The 15,484-nt window shown below is 35.1% G+C and overlaps 3 protein-coding genes across 8 annotated transcripts; 2 read left to right on the top strand and 1 right to left on the bottom strand.

The window, feature by feature from the left end:
* Positions 1-236: 236 nt before the first annotated feature.
* LOC125187965 (sorcin-like) lies at positions 237-3,009 on the bottom strand. Its single transcript, XM_048084659.1, has 10 exons — positions 2,720-3,009; positions 2,552-2,610; positions 2,432-2,472; positions 2,281-2,312; positions 1,815-1,843; positions 1,210-1,246; positions 1,048-1,104; positions 879-955; positions 524-597; positions 237-418 (listed from the first exon to the last, which is right to left on the bottom strand). Exons 1-10 carry the CDS (start codon positions 2,939-2,941, stop codon positions 399-401), a joined length of 648 nt encoding a protein of 215 aa, XP_047940616.1. The 5' UTR covers positions 2,942-3,009; the 3' UTR covers positions 237-398.
* A 593-nt stretch (positions 3,010-3,602) lies between these two features.
* Positions 3,603-8,219, top strand: LOC125186527 (ubiquitin domain-containing protein DSK2b-like). Of its 2 annotated transcripts, none has more exons than XM_048082898.1 (8): positions 3,603-3,956; positions 4,730-5,497; positions 5,908-6,110; positions 6,190-6,303; positions 7,057-7,103; positions 7,403-7,431; positions 7,556-7,645; positions 7,736-8,219. In XM_048082898.1, the coding sequence occupies exons 1-8, from the start codon at positions 3,731-3,733 to the stop codon at positions 7,882-7,884; spliced, it is 1,626 nt and encodes a 541-aa protein (XP_047938855.1). In that variant the 5' UTR covers positions 3,603-3,730; the 3' UTR covers positions 7,885-8,219. The 2 variants fall into 2 exon arrangements, with proteins under 2 accessions (XP_047938855.1, XP_047938854.1); XM_048082897.1 differs by having other exon boundaries at positions 3,604-3,956; positions 5,905-6,110.
* A 106-nt stretch (positions 8,220-8,325) lies between these two features.
* Positions 8,326-11,614, top strand: LOC125186528. Of its 5 annotated transcripts, XM_048082902.1 has the most exons (5): positions 8,326-8,698; positions 9,540-9,837; positions 9,937-10,240; positions 10,323-10,406; positions 11,199-11,614. In XM_048082902.1, the coding sequence occupies exons 2-5, from the start codon at positions 9,577-9,579 to the stop codon at positions 11,294-11,296; spliced, it is 747 nt and encodes a 248-aa protein (XP_047938859.1). In that variant the 5' UTR covers positions 8,326-8,698; positions 9,540-9,576; the 3' UTR covers positions 11,297-11,614. The 5 variants fall into 5 exon arrangements, with proteins under 5 accessions (XP_047938859.1, XP_047938857.1, XP_047938861.1 ...); XM_048082900.1 differs by having other exon boundaries at positions 9,540-10,240; XM_048082904.1 differs by having other exon boundaries at positions 9,540-10,072.
* The last annotated feature ends 3,870 nt before the right edge of the window (positions 11,615-15,484 follow it).

The following is a 15,484-nucleotide window of genomic DNA, read 5'->3' on the forward strand; positions in this document are numbered from 1 at the left end:
TGCCGAAAATTACAACCTTGAAGATGGACTTTTGTGGATAAGCAAGGAGGAAGAAAGGCCCCATCTTAGCTCATCATTCATTATTCAATATTTTAGAATTAGTTAGTTGTGGATCCATTTAGTTCCATATGCCGGTGTTGCTGCAGATTTTATTCAGACGTCGTCAGCATGGACACTGCAAATACATTCCCCCTAACCAACTACAGGCGTTAGTGTGATTCAAATTGAACTCTTAGTTGCAGATGAACTCGAAGGTTTGTTACTAAGATTCGAATCTTTCTATGAATATACATCAACTCCGTGAAGGTATTTCTTACAAAAATAAACACGGGATATGTTTACAGCACACGATTCAATTAAAATAACCTTTACTCATCAGATAAGATTGAGGGGTCTCATCATATTCTGCAATTTGAAGCTGTGACAGAAACAAAAGGGACAAGATATGAGAACATTGATTATCAAAGCTATCTTAGGGCAGACAGTTCACGAGAGGTAGCAAAAATAGAGTTTCAATACTTACTGCAGTAAACGAATTGGTTGAAATCGAGAGTCACCCTCCCTTGCTTGCTCGTATCAAACGAATTAAATAGGTTCCTGAAAACATATAAAAAACATCTCAATGATGCTGAGTGTTACCACAAACAGCACTTGTTGTTTTCAAACTCGGCCTAGCAGATAATAACTGGAAATTTTAACGACTTCTTCAACTGAAGAGGGAGTGAAAGTGAAACAGCACGAATCTATGGCACTTCAGATAATAGTAGATACTAATACTCCTCAACCGAGTCATTCAAACAGCGCAGATGCTAGTAGGTAGTTGTTAATATAATCAAAACGATGATAAACTATGATCGGTGCTTCTCAGCTCTGTTTACCTGGCTGACTGTACAAATATACAAAGAGATATGAAATCGTCAAGTTTGAGTTTGCCACTCTTCGTTCGATCAAAACTCTGAAATAATAAAGATAAGGGGAATAAGTAATCTCTATCAACTCGTAAGTTATGTAAACAGCAGCATATTTTAATCTACTTCGCATCTTTACCTCACAAACAGTGTAAAAAGCAGGGGAGTCGAGAGAAAAACCAATTTTCACCAATGCCTGGAGTTATAAGAGAGTATGACAAAATGTATCAACAGAAGTCCTCAAGTAAGCATCTTGAAATTGCAAAAGCTAAAAGTTCACAACTAATTGATGTTTACATACCTCGTAGGCTTCATCCGGAACAAGAAATCCATGCCCCCTACTCCAACGAAAAGAGAAAATAGCATAAATTACCTAGTTTTTGCATGTTATAACCACAGTAATCACAACCAACAACCGAGGCAAGCAATTAAACGCAGGATTATATGATTCTCCTTAGTCAGACACATACTTTTAGGTGCTGACTCACAGTGAAGTGTTTTATAAGTGCTGCTTAAAACATATACGGAGTAGAAAACAGAAAATGTCACATGAAGTGTATCAAAACCTCCTCAAATAATCTGATACAAAGATCAATAAATCACTATGAGACCATTTCAATCATAGCCAACAACAGCATGTCAATGAAAAATTAAAATTTAATCATAGCTCTGTACATCTACAAGAAATGCAGAAGGGTATCAATCAATTTTGAAGGTTTCACTCAGAAGCATACAAAGTTAATATTGATCATGCATACATCTAAATCTATTTCTCTTCAGGATATCAAGCAAACTAAACCAAGTGGAATCTATGCAAGAGCTAATATTCCAAATCAATACTCATAAAACAATGCCATTCTACTAGATAAAACTGCACAGTCTAAGTTAAATGTAACAACAACTCACCTTTCTAAGCTTGAAAATTCCTGTTGAACCTGCAAGAAAAGCAAACACGAGCTAGTTACATAACAAGCATAGGATTAATATTTTTTCTTGGTAAAAGCTTTCTTTGCATATTTAAAATGAACAGAAGGCCTCATTATTCCTCTATCACGACACTGATGTAATAACGATGGGATTCCACAACTTTTTAACATTAATCATCACTAAGAAGCATGAATACGGGTAAATGACTTCACACACGCATTGTTGAAGATTCACAGCAACAAAAGATCCTACTTCTCTAGTTCCCTAATGTCTTGAACTAGTCTCTCCAGACCAAAGGCCTTAATCAAGTTGCAGTTTTTCCTTATTCTTTAGCGTAAAATATAATCACACAAATGATTGAGGGCTCTAAAAACTTGAAAACATGAAAACCACTCAACTTGAGGGTTCTAAAAACTTGGAAGAAAAAAAGAGGAACTTCACTGACCTTCAGAAGGAACTTGTTGAGTTCAAAAAATTCTGGAAAACACAAAGTGTAATGTTAAGACATTGTCCATTCTCACTAAATGTGTATACAATTTTACAATCTTGCAAAACAAATGCAATAACTATGTGATGATTAAGGGAGAAGAACAAACCTTCAAAGCTCATAGTTCCATTACTGTCGAAATCATACATCCTAAATTGCACAGCACACAATGTCAAAATTCAAAATTTCCAATTCATTTTAGACCTGCCTAACTAAGTTAACATCACACCTGATCATTTGCTGAACAACTGATAGAGAGAATTGAAGGTTTCCGACGGCCAAAGCGCTCTGATCAATGATCATCAACAAAATGTAAGAAAAAATCAATACCCCAAAATTTCTCCAAATATCACTACTTCCGCCTCATTATAGCTAATTAATTGAATTAGAACTAAACCTTGAGCTGAGCAGCAGTTATATTTCCTGTTTTCTGCGAGTCAACTCGATCGAACCACTCTCGCAGAATTGCCCGATTCTCCATTTCTGCTTTTAGTTTCTTCTCCCTCAATAATCCTAAAATTGATTCTCGGAAAAAGTCTTTTCCCTTTTTCCAAAAAAATAATTTCTTGCTTTTTTTTAACAATTCAAGATGTTGGAATGGAAATTGTTTTTGCCACATGTGCTGTGGATTTCCTTTTTGCAATTCTGGCAAATAAAATAATCTGAAAGAAGCAAACCAAGCAAAGAATAAATCTCTAATGTGATTTGCAGATAATGTACAGCATTTAAGATTTTATACATTCAATTGAATTTTAATAGTTTAAAAAATTATAATTAGTAGTACAATCAAATTATAAATTACATTGCATAAAACTTATTTTTGTAGATTTAAATTTTTATCATAAAGTATTTGTATAAATAATTCTCATATAAAATATGTAGCACAATACTGTTTACATCTGTATAAGAATTTAAAGATGCATTCCCTTGTATTCAAGTTGTTCCATATGCATTTTTCAAACAATGGTAAATTTGAATTAAAAAAATGAATATAATCGTTTCTTGGGCGAAAATCAAAGTATATCCTTAAAAAACTATTTACAAATCAGCACTTTTAATATTTTTTCTTTGCATGATTGGTCTGGTCTAAATTACCGAGTGCAATTGCACAACGCTTTTATAACTTAGCAGCAACGCGCTTTCGTTCGCCAAACCAAAGCGGTAATAAAATCTCAATTTGATCCCTGTACTTCTGTTATCTCTATTTTCACCCCGTTAACTTGTCCTTTTCTTGTAATCTGTTTATATTATTTTATATATTCTCCAAATCCTATTTACTTCGCTTTCTCTATTAATTACTTCCTGCATTTCAACACAAGAGACGACTCCAGGCTCCGATTTGTTTCGATTTAGTGTTAGGGTTTTTGATTGATTTCATCGACGACGAGAATAAATTTCACCGCAAAAAATGGCTGCTGAGGCGGACTCCACCACGGGGGTTGCGGCGATTGAGGAGGTGAACGTAAACATCCGATGCTCAAACGGCTCTAAATTTTCGGTGAAAACGAACCTCGAATCGACGGTGGCGGAATTCAAAGGTGTTTTGGCGCAGAATTGCGATGTGCCAGCTGATCAACAGCGGTTGATCTACAAGGGCCGGATCTTGAAGGATGACCAAACCCTAGTCAGCTATGGTATACTACTCCCCTTTGAATTCTGCTAGCTTTAATTTTAATATTTTTGGGCGTGTCTGTTGTTTGAATAAACAACTATATGGATGATTGGTTTTGTGTGATATCTTTGCTTGTGGTGCGGTTGGCTATGTTGATTCAGTTTCTGAGCTATTGTTTATTTTCAATCTGGGTAAATTCTGTCAATTGAATGCTGAATGCATCTGTTGAAAATGAAATTGTGTCTGGTAGAGTAATTAAGGAAATGACAACTACAGTTATTGAAAAATATTAAATATTAGCTCAAAGGAAAAATCAGTTTATCGGGTAAGATAATAATGGAAAATAATCAGGTATTGCTGACTTGTTGACGGTAACTAACACGTGGAAGCAATGGAAGGGGTTACTGTGAATTGTGGTTAGCACTTAATGGCTACATATGGTGAAGCCTTATCAGAGGCACCTGAAAATGGGATATTGTTAGTTAAACTTAAAACACGAATGTCTGGAAGATTGCATTGGCATGAGGAGCTCTATTAGACCCAGACTGTAAATTAATTATAGCATATTTTTAGTATTTCACCTAACTGTCCTTAAGGAATATACTCTCTCAATAATGTCCATATTTACACTCAGATCATATAGTCTTTTTAGGACCATTGCATCTACTGCTTAACATTCTTTATAGAGGCTCCTGTCAGACTTCTAAATGATACCACATTTTCACATGGCATATTAGTACTTAATGAAGCTTTTCACCTGCCTTCTAAGTATGGGATGTTCCTACTCTTGAATAGGTCTGCAGGCAGATCACACTATTCACATGGTTCGTGGTTCTGCACCAGCTGCTGCACCTTCTCCTGCTCCGGTTCCTACTGGTCCTGGGAACACCACCACCACTCCTGCTGCCACACAAGGTGGTGGTCCGAATCCTGGGGGTACTGGTTTGGCTGGTACGGGTGCATCCTTATTTCCAGGGCTTGGCTTAGGTGGACTAGGTGGTACTGGAGGGGCATCTGGTGGATTATTTGGAGCTGGACTTCCAGAATTTGAACAGGTGCAGCAACAACTAACTCAGAATCCTAACATGATGAGGGACATAATGAACATGCCTGCCATTCAGAGCTTGATGAACAACCCTGAGATTATGCGCAGCCTAATTATGAGTAACCCTCAAATGCGTGAGATAATTGATCGGAACCCCGAACTTGCTCACATTCTGAATGATCCTAGTGTCCTTCGGCAAACATTAGAAGCAGCAAGGAACCCTGAGCTAATGCGTGAAATGATGAGAAACACTGACAGGGCAATGAGCAACATTGAATCATCTCCTGAGGGATTCAACATGCTTAGGCGCATGTATGAAAATGTACAAGAACCCTTCCTGAATGCAACAACCATAGGTGGTAATGCTGCGACTGATGCTGGATCGAATCCATTTGCTGCACTCCTGGGGAACCAAGGGGGCATACAAACTAGAGATGGAGCTAATTCAACAACTGCAACTGAAACAGGAACAGCTGTTCCAAATGCTAACCCACTTCCTAATCCATGGAGCAATACTGGTAAGATAGACTTCGATAATTTGTTAAAGACCTTGGTTGATTACTTGACAGTATTTTTGTAAGCAATATCTAAAACTTCAATTTATTTGCAAAAGGATTCATGCTTCAAGATGACACTTGATAAGAATAGGAGGGAGTAATTTATTTCTGCATTTTATCTCAATCCCTTACTCCATGAACTCCTTAGGTTCTTAGTTTTCTTATTAGTCTATTTGGACACCACCTTGCTAGAAAAAAAAAGTCTCATTTGCTACTTTTTTGCTTGATTAGTTTAACTAATCATATCTTCTTCCGGTATCAAATCCCTTTACATATGTATCTTGATATTCTTGTACTGGTTAACATCTACATATATAAATATGTATTACTGATGGTGTCTACCTGAGTTTCTGAATCTTTTGTTTTAGGAGGTTCTCAAACAATGAATGCTACCAGAACTAATCCAACTGGCGATGCGAGACCACCTCCAAATACAGGACTGGGAGGACTTGGTCTTCCTGATTTAGGGAGTACAGGCTTGGGTGATCCTACTGCGTACAGTCAGTTGTTGCAAAATCCGGCTGTGTCACAGATGATGCAGAGCTTGCTTTCCAACCCTCAGTACATGGAACAAGTACTACAACAGTTGCAGAACATTGATTAAGCAATCTTATTATGGGTGTATTTTGACTGGAATTACAATTTTATTGCAGATCATGGGCATGAACCCTCAACTACGCAGCATGCTTGACATGAACCCTCAATTGAGAGAAATGATGCAAAACCCAGAACTTCTTCGACAGTTAACTTCGTCTGATATGATGCAGGTATGTCCATGATCCGTATTATTTTTTGCACTCAAGTTCTCTGTAGTATGGTATGGCCTTTTCTTGGCTAGTTTATCGTTATATTATGGGGAGTGGGTGTGTTAGTACTTGACGGTACCATGGGACCATGAAAATTCAGGCGTATCTGCTCTTACGAATTTCTTGTTTTTGGTATAGTTGATTGAAAATGATAAGTGTGGGAGCATTATAATCTAATTATGTTTATATTAAAATAAGATAATGGTAAACTTTATATGCAGCAAGGGATTCAGACTTCGGATATATCTTCTTGCATAAACACACATATGCATGCATATATGCACACAAAATTTGGTATCTGATATTCAAATTATTAATGTAAAAATACGTTTGCTTATTAGATATCTAATAAGTCAATGGGTTACATTATGTAAAATATTATGGTTAATCATTATACTTGCCATGTGATTGATGTACAGTCCAGCACTACCCAAGTACCTTAAAATGCTATTAACTACTCTGGTTGTGAATATATTAAGTAATAAACGTGCTTGTTTCATTTGTAAGTTTTACTCAATTTAAGCGGATGGCTAACCTCCATTTCTCCTTGATATTGATTGTTTATGGTTGCTAAAGTGTTAGTTCATTGTTCAATGTTCAATCCCTAAACTTGGCTTGTGGAAGATTACTCTTTGGATTTGTTATATAAATTTGATTATATTCTTCCTTCTTTTAACTATGATGATAATCTATGCTCCTGTGCCTTATTTTCAGCAAATGATGGCTTTGCAGCAACAACTTACTCGGCAGCAGTCTACTCCGTAAGTCAGAAAAAACTTATTTCCCTTTGACACAAGACATCCACACTTAAGAAGTTACTTACAAAAGATGATGCACAGCGTGAATTTTGTTGTGAATGTGGTTACATCGCATGCCTTGCCCTCCTATAATTTTGAACTGTTCTTTTACTGAAGAAAGTCAAATTAATCTGTGAAAGTTGTCTAAAAATATGTCACAACCCAACTACTGAATACCATCTCTAATATGCTTGGTTATTAGCTCTACTCATGCGATTGTGAGGTATTATTATTATTATAACCTATTGAATTCTCTTTTGCAGGGAAGGAGACCAGACTAATCAAAATAGAGGTATGAAAGCAAGCTAATCCTTTGATCGGATCTAAACTCAGTTATCACTTCTGTATCTCTCCTTGTGTAGAATTAAAGTATTTCAATGCCACAACCTTGTTTGTCTCTTTATTTATGTATGCAGGACCACAAAACAATATGGGTTTGGACATGCTGATGAATATGTTTGGTGGACTCGGAGCTGGTGGCTTCGCTGTTCCTAATGCCCCTGACGGTTGAACTCTCTAAACTTTGATCTGATACGTCACATTCTTCTTCCCTGACCTCTGTGATAATAATGTAAAAAATGTTTCTTGTTCCTCAGTGCCCCCAGAAGAACTGTATGCAACTCAGCTATCACAGCTCCAAGAGATGGGTTTCTTCGACACTCAAGAGAACATCAGAGCACTCCGCGCCACCTCAGGAAACGTTCACGCAGCTGTTGAACGACTTCTAGGAAACCTCGGGCAATAGTCTGGCGAATTGTGTACAATTTTTTGGACGCAAAGGAAAGCGAAAAAAAAAACTAGTCGAGTTTGGTTACAGGCATATTTACATGAGACCACATGAGCAATTGAGCGTGAGAATAAAATACAACTCACTTTGTGTTGGGGCTTTTATGCTCTCTCGCCATGGGAATGGGATGGGAGATTTCTACCATCATAGTAGTATATTGATTTGTGCCTGTGTACATACTTAAAAGAATTATGTTCGTCTTGACATCTTGTATTACTTCCCCTTCCCCTTCACTGTCTAAACCCTTCCTTTCCCTTATTTTATTTATAACATTGAAGTTTATGTTTGTAGAAGTCTTGTGTGCTATATGTCTTTATTTCCTAGTATCTCCTGCATTTGATTTTTTTCTTATTTAACAGAAATTTTTACATACCAATTTACAAATGGTGCAATGTATAAACACGACTACTCAATTTTGATGTAGATTAACAGTGTAATCACTCGAAATATTATGAATAAAACGAGTTTTAAAAAGAAGAAACCTGAAAACCGCTGCGCATTCAACACACGTCTGTGAACCTCTGCTTTATTTTTTTTAGTAGTACTATTTTTTTATTTCTAAAACTACCTGCGCTGGATTTCTCTCTCTTCTCTCTATTTTTGTGTGTGTGGGGATGAATCTGTGGCTACGCAGGGGCTATGCCGTCAGCCTGAAGTAGTACGATTAGAATTTGCAATCTTGTTATCGTCTTCGCATCTTCAAATTCCTCAATAACTTGCGCAACGCAACTCTTACTCTCCTTGTGATCAGCAGCTGAATTTTCGTTTGGGTGTAAGAATTTCATCGCCTCCCTTCCGAATTAAGTTTTATTTCTTTTGCATTTTGTTATATGTGCATCGAATCCTTGTTTTTCTGCTGGGATTGACGTTTAATTTGCTACGCTTTTAAAGTTGGAGGAGTGGTGGGTGGTGCCGTAGTGGTGTTGTTGCTATTCCTTTCCTGTAGTTTGATTCTGATCAAATTGTGTTTTATTGGGGGTAAAATTAGGTTTGATCGAATTGATTGCCTCGTGTAATGTCTTCCATTTTAGGTTAAGCTATTGATGCAATGTGCTACAAATGCTTTGGAATGGTTATGGAGTTTCAGTTCAATTGGGTGTATATGTTAATTGTTAAGCATGAATGCTATTAGTAGTCTTTTTTTCGTGGAAGAAGAAAGATGGAATATTTTGTATTGAATTTCAGAAAGGAAGGTCCGAATGCTTTTTTCCATTATCACGTTGTGTTTTTCACTGAGCCTTTTCAACTTAGATGCTATGGTAGATATGATTTGTGGAAGACTAACTTCAATTGCTTCTATGCCTAATATTTATCTCAGTACTTGAAGGTATATCACTATTCTATGTTGAATTTTATTGGTATAACTATTTGGGTATTGAGAGTAATAAGTAGTTAAATCCAACCTTACTCCTTTAGCCAGATTATCCACAAACTTTTCTTCCTTGTGAATCTTCACTATAATGCACTGAGGGGAGGCAAACCAACGTTCTGTTTCTGGTTCCAACTTTTGATGACCTGCATACTATATGTCTAGCTGGTGGTTTGTATCATTTCCTTTTCTAATAGACGAGTTCTTTATTCCTAATTCTTTTCAATGTGACTTCATGTATCAGGAGTTCATTTAATATACTGTATAAGATTGGGATTCTGATGGTTCAACAAACAAAAGATTCTACATTTACTGAATACGGGCTTGCTCACACTGAATCTGGTCTGTCAAATTCTGATAAGCAACTCTCCATCTCAACAGCCGCAAAGAGGACAGAATTGCTGGGCTCCCGTAATGAGAGCCCCATGGCCGTGTCTAAATCTATTGGAAGCCAGTTCCCTGTGGAGACCAGTGAAAGTGTTGATGAAGCTGTTAAGATTTCTGGAACGAAAAGTAATGGTGGAGGCGCGCACATTGTCTATGTTCGCAGAAAACCTGAACTAGAAATAGCAAAGAGCAATCTTTGTGATACTCAACTTAATGCTGACAATTGTTCTGATACTAAGAAATCTGTTAACCAGGATGATGCAACTCAACAGTTCACAGGGAAGAATGAGCCCATGATATGTGTATCAGATGCTGCACCACTTCCTAGGGCTTCTTCCCCAAGTTTCTCATCTACAAGACGTTCAGTTTCTCCTTCTCTTGGAGTATCTGGTAATATATCATCACCAGAGAATATTAAACACGTTGATTTTAACTGTAGAAAACCTTCTCCAAAAGAACCTGCAATGGTGAGTGTCAATCTCTGGGAAGAACAATATAACCGCTTGCAGAGTTTCTTGAAAATGTTGGATCAATCAGATCAGTATGAATATGTTCAGAGTATGTCCCTGCGTATTGTAATATCTGCAATCTGTACATTTCTTAATATTTTGAGTACTGACTTCCTAGTCCAAATTTCCAGTGCTTCGATCGCTTTCATATGTTGAGCTTAGCAGACATGCGTTGGAACTTGAGAAACGATCAATTAAGCTTTCGTTGGAGGAAGGTAATCATATGTTGCATGTAAAATTCTTACTTTGCTTTTAGTATAACTTGATAGTACTTTGTATTGATTCTGAGGGAAATGTGTTCTATGATATATCTCTTGCTTTCATCTTTAACCAGCAACACTGCATGCAGCCAGATTCTGTATTCAACAAATATTAGTGTAGGATCCCCCTACATGCAACGGGGCTATTTTTTTTTTCAATAAATGAATTTGATATTCTTCTTTATCCACTAAAGATATGTCTCTGGCTTTCATCTTTAGTCAGGAGGCAGCCACCTTGCATGGGATAACAGTTAGCTTAAGGATTCTCCTGAGGGAAATGTGTTCTATGATATATCTCTTGCTTTCATCTTTAACCAGTAACACTGCATGCAGCCAGATTCTGTATTAAAAACTATTAGTGTAGGATCCCTTACATGCAATGGGGTTATTTTTTTCAATAAATGAATTTGATATTTGTGAAACATCAGAATAACGTGGATCCATATTACCAGATCTATAAGGATCTATGATATTGTACAATATAATATGCTACTGATACCAAAATCATGAAAGACAGCAAAGTACTATAACATCTTCCTGCCCGACCTAGAATCTCATGGATGTTTTCTGCATCACTGTATTTGTATTTGAAGTGCAGATTCCTTATGCTTGTGCTTTCTTATCTATGTCATCCAATTGGATGCAATATGAAAATTTTAGTTGTGGGTTCTCTCTGTCTTCAGAACCACAATTAGGTGGAAGGTAAAGAGTACTGACATACAATTTATTTACTTTTTTGTGCTTCAGCAAAAGAGATGCAACGAGTTCGGTTCGCTGATGTTTTGGGTAAATATGGAAAGAATGTCTGTACACCCTCTAATCTACCAGACCAGTTACACAAGTGAAAATTTGCCAACCAAAGCAAGGTCTGCTCTCTTTTACTAATACCGATACAAAATGATGTCGTTGTAGATCTGTAGTATGTATATATCTTGGTACAGAAAGTGCAATGAGGAGCACTCTTGCATTTGGAGGTGCTTCATATAGATTTAGCTATTTGCTACATGAATGGCACTCTCCTAGTTCACATTGTCTATTATGCTTACAAATAAACAAATTTTATGTGTATTTAGCTGTCTAAATGCTCCAAATTCTTGGGACCAAAATTGTACCTACTGTGAAATGTTCATCTCATAAAAAAGAAGATTGGAACTTGTCAATAATATGTGATGTCAACATCCACCCAAAATCAAATTCCTATAATATACTTATACTACTACTATTATGTGTGTGTGCGTGTGTGTGTTTTCTTTGCTTCTTATTTTTGGAAGTATAATTACTAGCTGACTTATTGCCTAGCACATCGTTTAATTGTTTTTATTATTCAATTGACAATTTGACATAGCTAGCTAGGCATGAGGAGGCCACAAGTCCTATTTATTAAAGTCGCTTAATATTTATAAAAATAGTTGATAATTTTGGTATGCAAAGGAATCAAGTTGTAGGGCTCGTTCAACAGCATTTTATAATTTTTAGTATTATTATTATTATATATGTGTTTGTGATTTGGATGATACTTGTAACCACATCAGATAAGCTTGAATGACTCTGTTTAATTGGTGGTCAATTTTGTGATATAAAATGTGGGCAAGAATCTTCAATGTATATACCAAAGCAATTATTCCAGATATTCATATCAATATTGGATCTCTATCCACGATACTAAGAAAGTATCTAATTATTGACTTTACATGTGGGAATATTAGTTTAATAGTGAAGATTATCATTATCATCGTCATCATCTCCACCGTCTAAATAATTGAGTTTTGACTTTATTAAATGGGCATATAATTCAATACGTCCAGATTATCACCTAAAACGTTTACTATCCTTGGATTTTAGTTTAATCCAATTGCTAGTGACGAAGATCACCATCATCTTGCATCAATGACATACACATTTTAGTATTTATATTCAAACACTCAAATATAATCACTTGGAATCCGGTCATATACACTGATTCTCTCTCTCTCTCTCTCTCTCTCTCTCTCTTACAAATTATCAGAAAGTCTAATTCAATAATGACTAAACAAATATATTAATAAAATGGTTATATATTGACAAACTTGGAATGTCAAAGATGTACGGCTTATCATGCCTTATTTTCTCAAATATCAGACACAAAAGTTTGGTTTAGTTTGTTTGTTTCATTTTTGTGTTATATGACATGTTCCAATTTTATTAACAAGTATGGTATTCTGATAGCGAATATTAGCACTAGATTGTATAGTAATACAGAACTAGTACGTTCCTTGTTTTGTTTTATTTATTATTAGTGAGTAGAGTAAAAACATTTTTTTTTGGTATTTTATTTTAGTGGATATGTTTGTTTTTAATTGTACGGTTGAATTTTGATTTAAGGTTCATTCTGTATTTGCAATGACTATATAAAAATCAAGATTTGACTTGTTTTTCCTTAAAATTAAATTCGCAAGTTACTCATTTTGTTTGGATTATATAAATTTTGTAGCTTCTATCAATTGTTTGCTTTACTACTATTTGTCAATGGATCATAGTATTATTTTATTTTTGCAAGATATAGTATATGCTTTAATAGGTTTGTGATAAAATGACAACACATCTTAAAGTGACACCGTGACACCACATATTCAGCAATATTATAAACGCTACACAACAATCTATAGATTGCTGTATAGCGTGTTGGATATTGCTAGCCGAAAAAAATTGTTGTATACAGTGTTGTATATTGATGGCCGAGTTTTTACACTTGAGCATTTTTTTTATTGCCACATGGCAGCTTATTAGTCGTCCAAGTGTATAAATGATTGGCTATGAATGGTGGTATGATGTTATTTTAAGAGGTGTTGCCATTTTAACGCACCCCGCTTTAATATATTGATGTCGTATTATATTTTCGAAGAGCATTTAATTATATGGAATATGATTAATAGGTGTATAAGGTAGTTTGAATTATTTTTTCCACTCTTGTTCTCCCTCACCTTGGGTTCAGACTTCAGATCAATGTTAATAAGGGCTACGATAAACTATCAATAAACTGTTCGAGACCTAATAGTCTTTTAATTAAATATGGATTACATAATAAATTTCTCTCCAAAATTCACCTAAGATCATCTTCTATTTTTTCATCCAGAAAAATGTAGATAGTGAATTATGCATATTGAATAGTGTGTTACTTTGAATAATCAAACTATCATAGAAAATGGTGAATGTGAATAATTAAAGGGATTATGAAGGAAAGAGAAAAGCAACTGTTAAGTTTTCGGTCAGATTAGCGGAACAAAAAGAAACTAAATTTAAAATATTAGTGTAAAACTTTGACATATCACTATTCACTAATGCACGTTATGTGCTTTGATATACTGTAAATACACACACAAAAATACATAATAGAGAAAATTAAATTAATAAAAAGATGGACACGTACGATGAGAAAACGACTAGCTTGTGTAAAACAGATATTCCACACACGCCTTAGTGTAGAAGAAGTGATCATATAAGTAAAGTCTACGTTACATACAATAATATCCATAAATGGTAGATAAAATCAAAATAAAAATTAAAATAGTAGGATGATGATGACATCAGAAAGCAGATACAATTGGGTGATTGTTGTTGACAAGGATCCAATACCAGATACCAAGTGGAAGTACAACTTGGTTTCAAATCTAATTAGTGGAATCTAATCCACAAAATATATACAGTAACATATATTCATATTCTTACAATTAATTAATTACTACATACTACGTTTTGTCTCATAAAATTAGTTTATTTTTTATCATTTTTGTTCATTCACAAAAACAGATATTTCTATTTTGAATAATATTTTATTCATAATGAGTTGAGACTCATTCTCCATTAACAATATTTTAATTATTTTTTCTTTTTATTTTTCTTATTTTATTAATTATGCATTAAAATTAGCGTTATATTAAAATGTGCTATTTTAATTTTTATGAGAGTATAAATTATAGTATGTATATAGCTGAACTCTGACATAATCACATGAAAGAGAGTGGCAAACTAAACCTAACCAAGATGAGGTCAAACAATGACAAACTTAAAAAATGGGTTGGCCTTAATAATAATTAGTAATGGTGTGCATCATTATCAATGACTAATCCAACTTGTTTTAATATTGCTAACCTTCCAATTATATAAGCTTACTTTTCTCTCTTGTCTTGTACTTTCCATTACCACTCCATTTTTATTTTTTTAGTACCCATCAATCGTGATGCCCTCTTGCTTTTACTTTTATCACTACTTTCATTTTTTTAATCAATAATTTGCTCAAAAGAGCTGTTCGCCTATCAAATTTGGAAGGTTGCAAATATCTAAAATACTCAATATATCATTAAAATATGGAAAAATTTAACTTTTATAGAAACACTCTTTGCAAAATAGTACTACTCCATTATTTAGCGTAATAGGGTGGGTGGATGTATTAAATATAAAAAGGTGGTGACGAAATGGTGAGAGTGAAGGTGGGGTGGATTAGTGATTAAATATTGTTAATTAGTGATTAATGACGTATTAGGGTTTGGTGTTTCCCCTTAGGCAACATGTGTGGGCCTGCTTGATTGGGCACAACCACCGCAGAACCCTCTCTCTCTTTTCCATCTAATTAATCTCGATCTAAGTGTGTTTAATTTGATTTTGTTGGTGAATTAATGGAATCATGGACTGGACTCACAAGGATTCCACTACGCCACATTAAATTACTAATTTTTAAATGCATAATCTTTGTTTAACCAAAGCTATTAGAATATATGCAGTAATAGAAAAATGGATTAATTAAGTGTAGGGGCAAGTTAAAGATGAGACGCGGCGAGTTGATCAAGATTTTCAAGAATGTGAATAAAGGCATTGGCCCTCCACGATTTTGAGAGCCAATTTAAACCCAAGAGATTCCATATGATTGGTGGAACTCAACACAATGGTGAATTCAGATTCATCTTAATTTAAAATCATGTTTTTGAGTTTAGTCATATAATACAATTGATTAGTGATGGAAGGGCCGAGATTAGTGGAAGGTTAGGGTTACAACTAAT

This window comes from Salvia hispanica, chromosome 5 (assembly GCF_023119035.1).
Source record: "Salvia hispanica cultivar TCC Black 2014 chromosome 5, UniMelb_Shisp_WGS_1.0, whole genome shotgun sequence".
Classification (NCBI taxonomy): Eukaryota; Viridiplantae; Streptophyta; class Magnoliopsida; order Lamiales; family Lamiaceae; genus Salvia; species Salvia hispanica.